Source organism: Eublepharis macularius, chromosome 5 (assembly GCF_028583425.1).
Source record: "Eublepharis macularius isolate TG4126 chromosome 5, MPM_Emac_v1.0, whole genome shotgun sequence".
In the NCBI taxonomy this organism is placed as follows: Eukaryota; Metazoa; Chordata; class Lepidosauria; order Squamata; family Eublepharidae; genus Eublepharis; species Eublepharis macularius.
In genome coordinates this window covers 104,326,764-104,340,940 of record NC_072794.1, presented here as the reverse complement: position 1 = coordinate 104,340,940, position 14,177 = coordinate 104,326,764, and the positions used below count along the sequence as shown (strand labels likewise).

Sequence of the window (14,177 nt, the reverse complement as noted above, 5' to 3'; positions counted from 1 at the left end):
TGTATCAGCAGAGAAGGAAAGACAAAACATTGCTCTCCCTCCCTCTTGCCTCAGTGCAGTGCCTCTGACATGAGAGAGAGGACCTGAATGGTGTATCTGACACAGGTAGCACAACCCCAGGAATGATCCTTCCAAAGGCTAGAAAGATGGGCAGGGAGGAACGTGTGCACCTTCCACAATTCCAGTGCACTTCCCAATTCCAGTGCACTTCTTGGGTGGCAACTATGAGCAGAACCACAAGTGACAAAAGGCACAGATTGGACACTTGTCTGCTTCCCTCAAGTTTTGATGGGAAATGTAGGCATCCTGGTCTCGCAGCTTCGCTCTCTGACTGCTGTCCAATGGACTTTTCAACTGTCACTTGTCCAACATTCCGCCAAACTGCCTACATTTCCCATCAAAACTTGAGGGAAGCTGACAAGTGTCCAATCTGTGCCTTTTGTCACTTGTGGTTCTGCTCTATATTTATCCCATTCTCCCATGTTTTTTGATGGGGCAGCCTACGTGCATCTCAGTATGGTTTGGCTGCAAGTTCTTCTAACCTCAGCTCCTAGCTTTACTGCTGACAATCAAAGAACTCTTATTTGGCAAGGATCTTTATACTGTAAAGTCCTTGTCTCTGGACTGATAACCAAACTTGTTTTTTCAACTGTCATGCATATGGCTCCTTTAACCTAATGGTAATGATATGCAGACAGACCTCAGCATAATAGAAACAGACAACTGTTCAAAAATACCAGGGGCCAGGAATTTATTAAACCAGAAACCACACACAGAGTAAACTAGTGAAAAACAATTATATTCTCATCAGTATAGACGCTGAGGTTTCCCCATGGTGCTCTTGATGTACAAGGCCCGCACGTTTTGCCAGTTTTTCTTCAACAGTGATACCAGGAAGTTGATGGCCAGGTGAATGTTGTACACTAATTCATCCTCAGTCAGCTTCACGTGGCCAACTGCCACAGCCAGACACAGCACCTGGAAGGTCAGAGCAAAATACCCGCTGGTTAAGTCGTATAAACAAAGATGCATTTAAACCGTGCTTTTCACTCCAGTGGGGCCCAGAGGCTTAAACAGCAAACCTGTGATATAGGTTAGGTTGAGAATGACTGGCCCAAGGTCACCCAGCAAATGTCCACAGTAGCAGACCGGGAAGGAGGGGCTAGGAAAAGGGAAGGGCAAGAGAAAATATGGAACCGAAAAGGACAAGCCATTCCATCTGTTATCTCATCATATCCAGAGTAGCATAATCAATAAAAAACTGACTACGCTGCTCAGAGATGAGCTGGAATGTCATTTACTAGGGGAGTTTTACTAGAATAAAAATCAGTTTTACTGATGTAAGTGAACTAAGAGTAACACCATTTGTAGCTTAACTGAAAGGACAGAATAACCAGAAGCTAACGGCTATGGCAAACTGAACTCCAAGGAATCAATCAGCCTGTTTTCCAAGATGAAGCTCGCCAGTTAAGGCTGTGTTACAGGAACACCTACTGAAACTTCTCCTTGGATATCCGTTCACAGTTCTATCTAACATGTGACTACTGGACAGATAGTTCCCTACAATTCCCTAATCCTAGGAAAAAAGCAAATTTACCTGTTTGGCAGAAAGAGATGCCCCTGAGACATAGTCTATCTGGGCAGCTAAATTCATAGGCTAGCTCACTATGCTTTACACTTCTCAGTGCCACCTTTTGAGGGCAGGATTAGGCGGAATCAAATCTCTCTCTGTTCCTCACAGACAACGGACTTGTTTATAGGTTCCTTAACTTGAATCCTATGGAGTAAGGATGCAGTCCTTTCCTATCCACTTGCTTTCCAGCAGCATCCCGAGACCTCCAGAATACAGTAAGCTTTGAGATTTGGGTGAACAAAAAGCTATGCAGCCCTCTTGGATGCAATGAGAATTGGAAACCAGGAGAAATCACTTTGCCCTTTCTCTCCTGTCAGTAGAAATCTCACGAGTTCTTCCTTTTTCGTGCAGGGACCCACCATCAGAAGTTGGGTGTTTTTGAGGTTTTTTACCTTTTTCATTTGAAACTTGATAGTGGACTTGACCTCATCAGCCTTGGCCACCATGTTTTCATTGTGAGTGAGAAGAGAAGGGAACTTGCCAGCTTTGTTCAGCCCTGGGCCTAGGATTCGAGGAATCTGCTTAATCAGGGATTCCGAGGCCAGGAAAGCATCATATTTCTTGGCTGTTTAAAAAGAGATTAATATACAGTTCTTAGATTGAGGCTTACCTTGAACTTTGTGAAAAAGATTGCAAATGCCTTCAAAAGCTACCAAAATGAAGGTGTTCATATCCAATAGAATCCTGTCTTGGATTAGTAGTTTGCATTCTAGCAAATTCAGATGGCTTCTATCCGAATGTAAGCTAAACTCAAAAGTAGACCATGAACATAAAAATATAAACACAGGCCTGATGGATCAGACCCATAATCTCTCCAGCCCAATATCCTGCTTTGCACAGCAGTCGGTCAGTCGACCCAGAGGGCCAGCAAACAGGTCAGAGGGGGCCAAGGCCTTCCTCTTGTCTTACCTCCCAGCACTGGTATGCAGAGGCCTCTGTGTGTGTGTGTGTGTGTGTGTGTGTGGAGATCCCTTTAGTTACTATGGCTAACACCACCGATTTAAAACCTCCAACAAACTGTCTGATCCCCTTGTAATACCATTTATTTAACACAGTGTCCCCCGTGACCAAAATGGCTCTGCTCAGAAGACCACGTGCGTGCTAAAATATGCCTCCAGAGGCAAAAACAGCACTCAGTTCACAATATGCTACATTCTGGAACCTTTGCATTTTTTTTCTGCTGAAGCTCCAAGCAAAAAGTGCCATATTTTTCCCTAGACCCAAAAGAGGCATGAACTATACAGGGAACATACTTCAAAAAATCTCGCTCTAATTTTGCTTACCCAGCTTTTTCACCAGTTTCTTGTTCTTATTGAGTTTCTTCAGAGCCTCTATGTCCATGTGAGGGATGTCCACTGCTTTGGCCTCATCACAGTGCTGCTGGTCCCCTAGTACACAGATTGAGAACTTGGGCCGTGGAGCAGACTTGAGCCTGTAGGGAGGAAAGGTGATAGTATGGATAGGTCAGCACACAATCTCTCTGAGCAATGCAAACTGTGAGAAGAATACACAAAGCCACAGCTGAAGGACCTTACCACAGCCACGTAACAAGTCTTCATCCCCCAGCGTTTAGTCTGGCTTCTTAAAATTGGTCGGTGGGATCAGCAGAAGAGCTTCCCCACACCTCCCCTCATGTTTTAAGACCCAGGGTAGGGGTCCGTTCAGCCACACTCACTGCAGTGGGAGGAGCTGAACTACCCAAGCAATCCAGCATTACACCCAGCTGCCTGGTTCTTTAGCAGTCAATATAATCCATAATGGACAGACTACATTTAAAAGTCTTTCAACAGGGAGACGGGTGCAAACTGAAGGCTGGGTGAGACAGGAACAGTGCCAAACCTGACAGTTCCGGAAAATCGCTTGTCCTTTTGCGGGTCATAGTTTTTCAGACTGATCTGCAATTCCACAGACTCCAAGAACCTAAAAAACAGACATGGCAATAAACTTGAGACAAATCAGCAGCACAACCCATTGTGGGGGAAAGGGGAAATGAACAAGATGCTAATTCTTTCCTCACTCCTGCAACTTGATGACCACATTAGATTACCAAGAATCTTTTGTTTTCTATTTAATGTTAAGATTTGATTATCAGGCACTGGCTACTCCCACTCCTTTCGAATGATGCATACTTGAGAAAAGCCAGGAATAAATCAAAACATTTAAAAGGGACAGTGTGTAATGCATACTAAAGAAAAGGGAGCCTCTACTGCTATTTGAAGCCAAAATGTAATTACTCCTAGAGAAGAAATGTGAATACTCACATTGCCCACAAAAAGTTTCTAGTTGTTATTAATTCAGCAATACAAATAAAGCTGTAGGTGATGCTGCATCACTTATACTCCTCTCTCCTAGGTTATGCCCCGCCACTTCACTGAGTTCTAAACTTTGCATTCTCAGGCTAGCAGCTGCCCATGTGTCCTACTGTATGAGCCACAGCTGTCCTTTCCCTGTCACCTGCAGAAGACAGCTGAAATACTTTGCTGGCTACAGAGATTGAGCAGGGGCCCTCCCTGACAGAGACGGCATGCCTCTACATGAATGTATCAAGAGAGAGAAGCTAGAAGCTGATCACACGCTACTTATACTTTCTAATACCTCTGAACAGAGCACACAAGAATGACAAAAGAGAGCACAGCAAGATGATCAAACAATTGGTGGCCTGTATGTTTCTGTAAAAATGACACTGACACTCAAGTGACCCTCTGCTAGAAACATGGGAGGATGTTTAGGCAGCCACCAGTTTCCTTCTTATCCCCCTTCATGGCCAAAGAAGCTGTGTACTAGGCTTCCCCTTCTTACCCATTTCTAATAATCCCCCAGTATGCAATTCTCCATAATGCAGTTTTGCTCAACACTCTGAACAGCATCAGGCTAAATTCTGTCTACAGCTTTCCTGGTGTAGAGAAAGTCAAACTTCTTACTTGCGTGGCTTTGCCTGACTCCCTTGAAGGACTTCTTTCACTGCTTCGTACAGTGTGTCACGAGATACTTTGCTGCTGCAGAAAGACATAGCACTTTTATTTAGATTTTTGTTCCTTTTACTACAGAGGACAGCCAACACTACTTCTGAAATTACTGGAATACTGAAACAGCAGTATTTTCCCACACACTTTCACCATATTTATGTGAAGTCTGAAGGGCTTCCCCTGGCTGACCATAAGGACTGACCTCAGACGCAAAGTATTATCAAGTATATTTTCACAATCACCATGCCCAGTCTTTGTACCAGTCTTGAGATTGCTTTATACTAGTTCTCAAGGGGAAAGAAATACTTTAAGGAATCTGAACAATGCCAATACGTTTCTAACCTTTTCCTTTGCTGCTGGGCCAATAAATAAGCAAGATAATCCAATATTTAAAAACCTCAATGCTTGTATGGAATTGCATTTATATGAAATGCACTATGAATTTTAACCAATGTTTAGCTGGTTGGAGAAGAAATATAAGCCCACCCGTACTGTTAACAGGAACTTTGTTTCACCCTAGTAGAAGACATTTATCATGGTTTAATAATTCATACTTAAATGTTGTAATACTTGGGTATGTTTCACTCTCCAGACAGGGATGATTTGTTTTTAATGCTAGTATCTGTTCTTGTTTTTATGGTATTTGTTTCCTTATGAGCCCCCTCAAACAGGTCTCTGGAGAGATAGCATATGAACTCTCTAAATAAATAATCCAATATGCATAATGTGGGTCAGAAATGAGAGCACGCACCTCCTACTGCATGTAGAAGGCCTGATTTAAACGACGCTAGCAGGCAAAATTAAAAACATCCCATATCCAATGCTGTACATGGTGGCTTGTTTATTCTGGACCCTCAGCTACTATGCATGCAATATTAGCACACTGGAGAAGTATGGACCACGGATGTGGCATTGTTATGTTAAATGTTGCATGTACAGCAACCCAGGTTAAACAAGATGCTAGGCATGTTTACCTTCACATGGGTAAATACTTCTGCCCACCTACGAGCATCACATTTAAACTGGGCTCGAGGTAAGATGTTACACAAGCAGTATGCATTTGCATCTTAAAATATGGTTTTGATTTACATTATTTTTCTCCTTTCCATTTCTGTGGAGAAAGATGTGCATGTACACATCTACTTATGTCCACACATACCATACATTATCATATATGCATAGTGGGCTATGCACATACACTCCTGCACAGCAGATACAGGCCCCCGCTAGTGAATGTGTCAGCCAGTTCTTATGATTCCAGTGAGTCATTTAGATACAACTATCTAGTTAGAATTCCTCTACATTTTTCTGCAACAACACAATGTCACCATGTTACAGCATACACTGCTTTCAAGTTCCTAATGCTTTTCATTCAAGTGGAATCCAAAATACACAGAAAGACACATTTATTCCGTTCTGGCAAACACATCAACTGGCCAATGGTTGTTGTGGGTTTTCCGGGCTGTATTGCCGTGGTCTTGGCATTGTAGTTCCTGACGTTTCACCAGCAGCTGTGGCTGGCATCTTCAGAAGTGTAGCACCAAAAGACAGAGATCTCTCAGTGTCACAGTCAACTGGCCTTTTGGTAGGGGACCCACAGCAGATCCCAGGAGTATAGCCCACCTAACCCTCATTAATGCATCACCAAGACTTTGTCAGAGAAACAAGCCCAGATGTTTTGGCATGGAGGGCAGTATGAGGTAGCCCCTTCTGTGGGAGAACAGCTACAGAGAATGGTCAGGTTTCAGAGACAAGTCAAACTGCTCCTGCACAGGTCCTCATCTTGAAGACCAAAGACTGTGCCCTCTCTGCCCACCCCCACCTTTTGTTTTCTGATTTAGTCCAAAAATATCCTTATCCATAAACACTCAAGATTCTGAGCATATTTCATCTAGAAGCTAATTCCACTGAATTTAATATGAAACCACCGCATACTGTCAAGATCACTGGTCAATCAAGCCCATATTATCTACTCTCACTGAAAGCAGATCTCCAGAATCTCAGGAAAGGTCTTTTACTACTGATGGTGGAGAGAGCTATCAAATCATAGCTGACTTATAGCGACTCCTGGTGGGGTTCTCAAGGCAAGAGGCTGTCAGAGATGATTTGCCATTGCTTGCCTCTGCTACCCTGGTCTTCCTTGGAGGTCTCCCATCCAATTATAACCAAGGTCGACTCTGCTTAGCTTCTGAAATCCGGCTTACCTGGGCTAACCAGGTCAGGGTATATTACTTATTACCTGATCTTTTTAATTAAAAACGTCAGGGATTGAATTTGGGGCCTTCTTCATGCAAAGCAGATGCTCTTCCACTGAGCCATAGCCCTTCCCCTTAACTTTCTTCTATGTATTTAGGATTGTAGTCCAAGGCCTGATTCAGACATACAAGAGAACAAGATTCAAAAGGTACGGCACCATTTCAATCGTCAGGTTTCCAGATTAAAGTTTTCTTTCAAATTAAGTATCTTATACTGGGGAGAATTCAAATACGTGACCATCCCCTTGGAATCAGAAGCGGTACTATCCATCGTCATGCTCCTGCATGTGCGAACCAGCCTTTAGATCTATGGGTGAATCCTCTGTCTTTGATAGAAGGAATTCATCTTTTAATCTTCTGACAGGACCTCATCAAATAACGTAAACAAACAAAATTCAGCAGTGCGTTAGTTAACCCATATAAAAATATCCGCACAAAGAATTGCACAAAAGGCCTCGTGGACAGGCCAGCGACCCCGGCTGTTCCGACTTGGGCGTCTGCCGCTCCCCCTCCTCTCTTCCCGGGACCCCCCTCCCCGATCTATCCGGCACACTGGGGTACTGTCGCGGCGCAGCGAGGCGCTGATGGCAACGGATTACGATCGAAGGCCCCAAAGCACAACACACACCCACCTCATCTTGGCGTCTCGGTAGCTCGAAAAAGACCCGCCCCTTCCGGATCCTGCGAGACCTAGAAGCGCTAGTCTCGCGAGACGTAAGCATAGCTTCAATGACTAGATGGGCGTGGGTGAGTAGGAGGGAGCTGGCGGCCTGGAAGTTGCTGTTGTGGCTGTATCGTGTCGCGAGCCATTCGGCAAGAGGGGGCTGTACATAGACTGTATTCTACAACTAGTGATAGTAAAGAACGAAGAGGAGTCTAATTCTGGGTCAAAAGGCTGGGAAGTTACGAATTCGGGTTTGCGCTGGAATCCGCCAGTGGGCTCGTGGTTTCAGACTCTGAGATAGAAGAACCTCGATTAGGGATTTCGCGGCTAAGCGCTAGGTAGTTTGCTGCGCCAAGCGCCGTCCGCCTCCACAACACATCATTGATAAAGTGTCAGGTTAGATTCGGGTCCAGTAGCACCTTAGAGGCCAACTAGAGTTCCAGGGTATGAGCTTCGAGAGTCAGCTCCCTTCCGTGCAATTCTAGCCGGGTAGTGCAGGCGGCAGCACCCCTCTTCCTGTCCGCAGTTCTGAAGTCCCCATGCATTAGCTACCTGGGAACCGGTGCCTATAATTACAGCCTGAGAATCCCGTTCAACCGGAAAACCTTTTCTCCCTGGCTTTGACATCTCTTCTGTAGAATTTCTGGATGTCGTTCTGCTGTTAAAGACATGGGCTTTTACCAGATTAACAGCATATTCACGTTTTTACCAGTTGTTTCCAAAGTAGCTGGGGCCAATAGCAGTGTCTAATTAAAATGGTTTGCTGCATTTTTAAAAAATGCAGTTTATATGCCGAGCCTTGTAAAAGATTAGCTCAGTCTCAAAAGAACCAACGTTTTGGCAAAAACAAGTGAGGAGGAACAGCTCTGGGTTTTTTTCTTCTTCAAAGCTAGTACTTTCCACATGTAGTTTATTTGAAGCCTTGATACACAGCAGAGGTTTCTGGGGCATTATAGAGTGCACGCTTAATTCATACATGGCCTCACTGTTGCTGTGTAAAACCAGAGAATGTGGCCTAGTTCACACAAGTAGGAAAGTGAGGTGGCAATAGAAAGGAATTCTACCACTTTAGAAGGCAGATGACTGATTTCAGCTTCTTCCTTGTATTTAAAAAAGTATGCAAGCACAAAATTATCCCAGAAAGGACAAAGATACTAGTCCTTCCCACATTGTTTGGTGTTCTTATGTATTTGCAGGGCATTAACATGAAGAGGCATTCAGCCTCCACTTGTAGTTTGAAATAGTGTAGCCCATTCTGCCACCTCAGATGTTACTTTTAGACATTTTTATTCTGCTTTTCCTCCTAGGAGCATTGGGCTCTTTCCTCCTCCATTTTATCTTCACAACAACCCTGTGAAGTAGAATGACTGGTTGAAAACCATCCAGTAATTTCATGTCCCAAAGGGTTTTGACTCTAGGTCTCCCAGTCCCAGACCTGCTTTTAACTGCTATACCACACTGTCTCTAGTTACAACATTTCCCCCATGTGTGAATCAGGCTTTAGTTGTAGAGAAAAGGACAAGGACCTGCTGTGGTAACAATCCACAGACCTTAAATTCTTAAAAGTGCACCATGCAACAAATTTATAATTTTAGAAAGTTTTATTTCATGTATATAAAGTGCAAGGTGCACTTCCGCTCCAGGCAGGGAAGCTGCCCCTCCTACTCAGCCTGACAGAAAGCTAGCCAATTTTGTTTCGCAGACCTTGCTTTCCCAGGGGCTGTTTCATTATTTCCACTTCAAAACTTATTCATCTGACGCACTTGGAAAGGATGCAACGGAGACAGTGCTTGGAGCGGAAGAGATTTCTACATCTTGGCTATCTTGCTTACTGCACGTCAGGGAAAGAACACCTCCCATGAGAAGATAATCTATATTGTGTTGAAATAGAAACTGGACGCTGTGTTATTGACGGACAGTACTTTGGAGTGACTTGGATGATATGAAATTGTATTGATACAGAAATATTACAATTAGAGTGTGCTGTAAATATGAAATTTGAGTATTGATAACATTGTCATTAATGATATTGATGGTTATATTAATATTTGTATGCTGCACTTTTCATTGAATGAAAGACAATTGATTTTGGTATATAGTGTTTTGTATTCATTGTAGCAATTACCATTCAGGAAGAACCTTTTTTCTGTATACCAATCTAGCATTTAACAGCAGAATTTTATAGCACAGTGTGTTGTTGATATGGTCACCAGCAACATCTGGTTTGAAGAAGGACTGCAAGGGGCAAAAGCCCGTAGATGTCTCATTACGCTGGCATGTTTTCCCATCACCAAATCTTTCCCTGCCCCACAGTCTAGTACAGTTTTGTTAGTCAATAGTTAATTATTGAATGTTTGTATTATAATAGAATGTTTTTATTGCCGCCTTCCTAAATAAATAGGAAATATTCAGAGGCTTATAGAAAGGCTGCCAGAAAGCATGAGATTCCTCTTTGCCACCTCAATCGATTGATTTATGTTTGGCATGTTTCACTGTAAAACGGCCGGATCTAGGGTTGCCGGTGCCCAGGGCGCACGCGCTCCTGGTGCTGCGTGATGATGTCATTTCGGTGACATCACGCAGGGTGGCGCGGCGGAGACAGCATGCGGGGCTGCGAAGCCGCCTGCGCCATTCGCCTGCCCTGCAGGACAGGGGTGCCTGGCCACCGCCTGTCCTGCGGGGCAGGTGAATGGCACGGGCAGCCTTTTGCCTGCCCTGCAGGACGGGGTACGCGGCAAGCCAGCTGCCCCCTGTCCTGTGGGGCAGGTGAAAGGCAGCGCGGGAGGCTACGAGGCTGCCAGCGCTGCTGCCCGCATGCTCCCGGCAGCTGGCAGCTGCTCCCGGTGCCCCCTCCCTGGCGACACCGGGGGCAGACTACCCCCCCTGCCCCCCCTTGATTCGGCCCTGCTGCGAAAGGCATGCCAGCATAGTTTACTGCCAATTTAAAGGCCTCTATGGCAGTTTAATACTGTTTCCTGTGTGAAATTCAAAGTTATGAACACATTGTAAGGAATATAGAATAACAAGTTCATTTAACTGAATAACAAGTGTGTTAATTAATGACGTTTTCAAATTAACATCAGCCTGTTGGACAACACCCTGTTACTCCTGAGTTCCTAGTGCAAATCTTGTTTGCTGATCATCTGTTCCTGAGACTGAGATAATCCAGTTTAGAAAAACACTCTTAAAGAAGAACTTGGAAGTCAGGAGGGAATTTGACATGTGAAAGAGGGAACTACAGAGGAAATGCAAACTCAATCCAAGGTCCTGCTAATTGCTACAACACTAATTATCTGAGAGTAGATTGGAACTTGTACAAGATCTATGATTTACTGTCTTAAAAAGAGAGCCTGATTCCAAGCAAAACGAGAAGATCGCTGTAGTCTAATATCTCTAGAGCTACTTTGCTGCTATTAATTTTACTTTTAGCCTCAAAGAAATAAAAATTGATAACCAGTATAGAACACCATGAACCATGTATTTGTGAGGTTTGTGGATTATTCCATTCTAACTGGAGAAGAGATCCAGAACTCTGCATTTGTTTGTCTGAGGATGACTGTAGTGGATTTAAGGATGCCTGCTAGCCAAATTTCACTTCCTATTTTCAAGTGGTGGTTTTCTTGTAGTTTATGTGATAGGTGTAGTCCAGAGCTATTGGAATGAGCACATGAAATAAGAACTGTTTCAGAGGTCTATGGAGCATCAGCTAGAACACTCATTGCAGCAGTTATAGTGTGTGAATGTTGCCTTGCTATGCAATGTATAGGTTGGATTATTCTAAATGTACTTGTATGTGCCAGCTGTGAAGTAATATACAAAGGTTACATGTAGCCATATTTGGCCACAGAAAAAATTAAAAAGAACTGCAATATTTTCTTATTGGGATCAGCCAAAGTATCACAAAACGGAGCTTTTGATCTCAGAACTCTTCAGAAGGCTGTATAATGTGCCTGCTCCAGCTCCCTCTCTTCTACGGTTGAATCCCAGACCACATTTCCTTTTTGAGATAGATGCCACTGGGTTGCCATAAGAAAAAGAGATGTTTAAAAGGGGAACTATAGCCGGGGTGGCAATTCCTTCTTCATTAGCAATTTAGCTTTTCCTTGACTGTATTCCTAAACATCCTTACTAGGATGAAAGCCCCATTGAAATCATGGCACATAAACCAGCTTGGAATCATGCTCTACATTTCAGTCTGGGTGGATTTATAACTGGAATTAAAATTATCTCACTGCTCTGTTAGGGCAATTCCCAGTCCCCATCCAAGCTTTTCTAGCTTTGATTCAAGACTTCAAGGGCCTTTTGTTAATTTGGATTCTGGCTCAAGAGAATTTCAATGTCTCTGTGCTGTTATAGAAAGCTGGTGTTAATAGCTTTAGAAAATTCTAGATAATGAGCCTGCGCCTTTAAGAATACTCATGGGAATTCAGATGCTCCCTTCCTCCTGGGATATGGGCATATGAGATTTTTATTGCCCCTTTTCCTGTCTTTGTCTCTTTGTATTCATTCACTCTCTGGTAGGGATGGAAGATGCTCATCTTTTTATTGTTAGCTCATTAATCTTATGATTGTAAAGAGCAAGGAACTGGAATTCACATTTTGAGTCATATTTCAATACTTCAGGCTTAGTCAAATTATAACCTTGCTTGAACTTGTGATGTATTAGTGTGATGTACTAAAAGGAATGACAGGATTGCCCATTGAAAATAATGGGAGAGGCTTGAATGCTCATTGGAAATAATGGGAACCAAGAATGCCCATTTACTTGCATGGGCTCCATTGAAACACATTACAGCAAAAAAAAGTTGCAAAGAAAATGTGGAATGGATTTTGAAAAAAGGTCCCTGGGTCCAGATAGACTATTCAGGGACTGGAATGACAGGTCCTTGAGTGGAATGATGGCCCCTAGGTGTGACATAAGGGGTCTGGGACAAGAATGACAGCCCCCTGAGTGAAATGACAGACCCTGGGTGTAGCAGAAATGCTCTGGAATGACAAGCCTCTGAGAGGAATGACGGCCCCTGGGTGTATCAGAAGGGCTCTGGTACTGGAATGACAGGCCCCTGAGTGGAATGAGAGGCCCTGGGTGTGATAGAAGGCCTCTGGGACTGGAATAACAGGCCACTGATTGGAATGATGGCCCCTGGGTGTGACAGAAGGGCTCTGGGACTGGAATGAAAGGATCCTAACAGAAATGATGGCCCCTAGGTGTGACAGAAGGGCACTGGGACTGGAATGACAGGCTGCTAACTGGAATGACAAACCCTGGCTGTATCAGAAGGACTCTGGGACTAGAATGAAAGCCCCCTAACTGGAATGACGGTCCCTGGGTGTGACAGAAGGGGTCTGGGACTGGAATGACAGGCTCCTCAGTAGAATGAAGGCACATTGGTGTGACAGAAGGGCTTTGGGACAGGAATGAAAGGCCCCTGGGTGTGACAGAAGGGCTCTGGGACTGGAATGAAAGGCCCCTGAGTGGAATGACGGCCCCTAGATGTGACAGAAGGGCTCTGGGACTGGAATGACAGGCCCCTTAATAGAATGACAGCCACTGGGTGTATCAGAAGGGTTCTGGGACTGGGATGACAGACCCCTGAGTGGAATGATGTACGCTGGGTGTATCAGACGGGCTCTCGGACGGGAATGACAGGCCTCTAACTGGAATGACAGCTTCTACGTGTATCAGAAGTGCTCTGGGAATGGAATGATAGGCTTCAGAGTGGAATGACACCCCTGGATCTATCAGAAGCATTCTGTGACTGAAATGGCATGCCCCCGAGTGGAATGACAGCCTCTGGGTGTAGCAGAAGCCTTCTGGGATGGGAAGGAAACCCCCTGGGTGTAGAAGAAGGGCTCTGTTACCTGAATGACAGCCCCCTGAGTGGAACAACAACCCCTAGGAGTAGAAATATTCGTTTGCAACAATAAAGAAAAATACATTTTAGTTGATATTTCTGGACGATGTTCCAGTTCCATCTGAGTATTTATCTTTCCTCTCAGCTCCTCAGTTTACTTTTACTTTCATGCAGTTAATATCAGCCATCTCCTCTATTTTCAAGCATAAATCCTCCCTTTGTCCCCTTTCCTGTCTCCTTCTCCCATTCAGCAGCCTTCCAGGCTTCCATGTTCCCATAATGTGTCACACCCTGCCTGAGTTCCTTGCTCACTTTTGTACACTTTGATGACCACTGACCCAAAGCACCCCTCCATAGTCTCTCTTTGAAAAATCCCATCTCATACTCTACTTGACAAACAGTTAACACAGTTTTGAGGGTTTTATCTTGTTTTGCGCTATTACTGTTTTATCCCTTTATGTACTTGGTTTGTTATTACCCGTTCTGAGCTTGCTTGCAGGGAGAGTGGAGTATAAATCCAACAAAATAAACAAATATTGCAGAGGTCCTCAATCTTTTGAGCCTTCAGGTCCCTTTATAATTCTGACACACCATGGTTGGTTCAGACCCCAAATGACTGCTGCAGCAGGTGAGCCACCCAGGAAAGAATGGCCCCAGCGTACCTTCATTTCACACAGTGAAGATTCTTGTAATGTGGTGGCTGGCTGCTTCTGCCAAAGTAATGATTTTAAAAATCTGAACAGCCAATCATATCTCAAATGTAGAATCAGAAGACCTGCTGAAATGCAAAAGCACTAGGCTAAA

General features: G+C 44.1%; 1 protein-coding gene across 1 annotated transcript; it reads right to left on the bottom strand.

Annotated features, from left to right (window-relative positions):
- Positions 1–734: 734 nt before the first annotated feature.
- RPL10A (ribosomal protein L10a) lies at positions 735–7,533 on the bottom strand. The gene is made up of 6 exons (XM_054980712.1): positions 7,487–7,533; positions 4,555–4,629; positions 3,473–3,553; positions 2,917–3,065; positions 2,026–2,198; positions 735–978 (listed from the first exon to the last, which is right to left on the bottom strand). The coding sequence occupies exons 1-6, from the start codon at positions 7,489–7,491 to the stop codon at positions 808–810; spliced, it is 654 nt and encodes a 217-aa protein (XP_054836687.1). The 5' UTR covers positions 7,492–7,533; the 3' UTR covers positions 735–807.
- Between the last annotated feature and the right edge of the window lie 6,644 nt (positions 7,534–14,177).

Excerpts from the sequence above, each read along its gene's own strand:
- RPL10A (XM_054980712.1), bottom strand. Across the intron at positions 3,066-3,472 it reads CGATTTTCCGGAACTGTCAG|GCTCAAGTCTGCTCCACGGC; the intron begins GTTTGGCACTGT and ends TCCTCCCTACAG. Across the intron at positions 979-2,025 it reads TCAAGTTTCAAATGAAAAAG|GTGCTGTGTCTGGCTGTGGC; the intron begins GTAAAAAACCTC and ends CTGACCTTCCAG.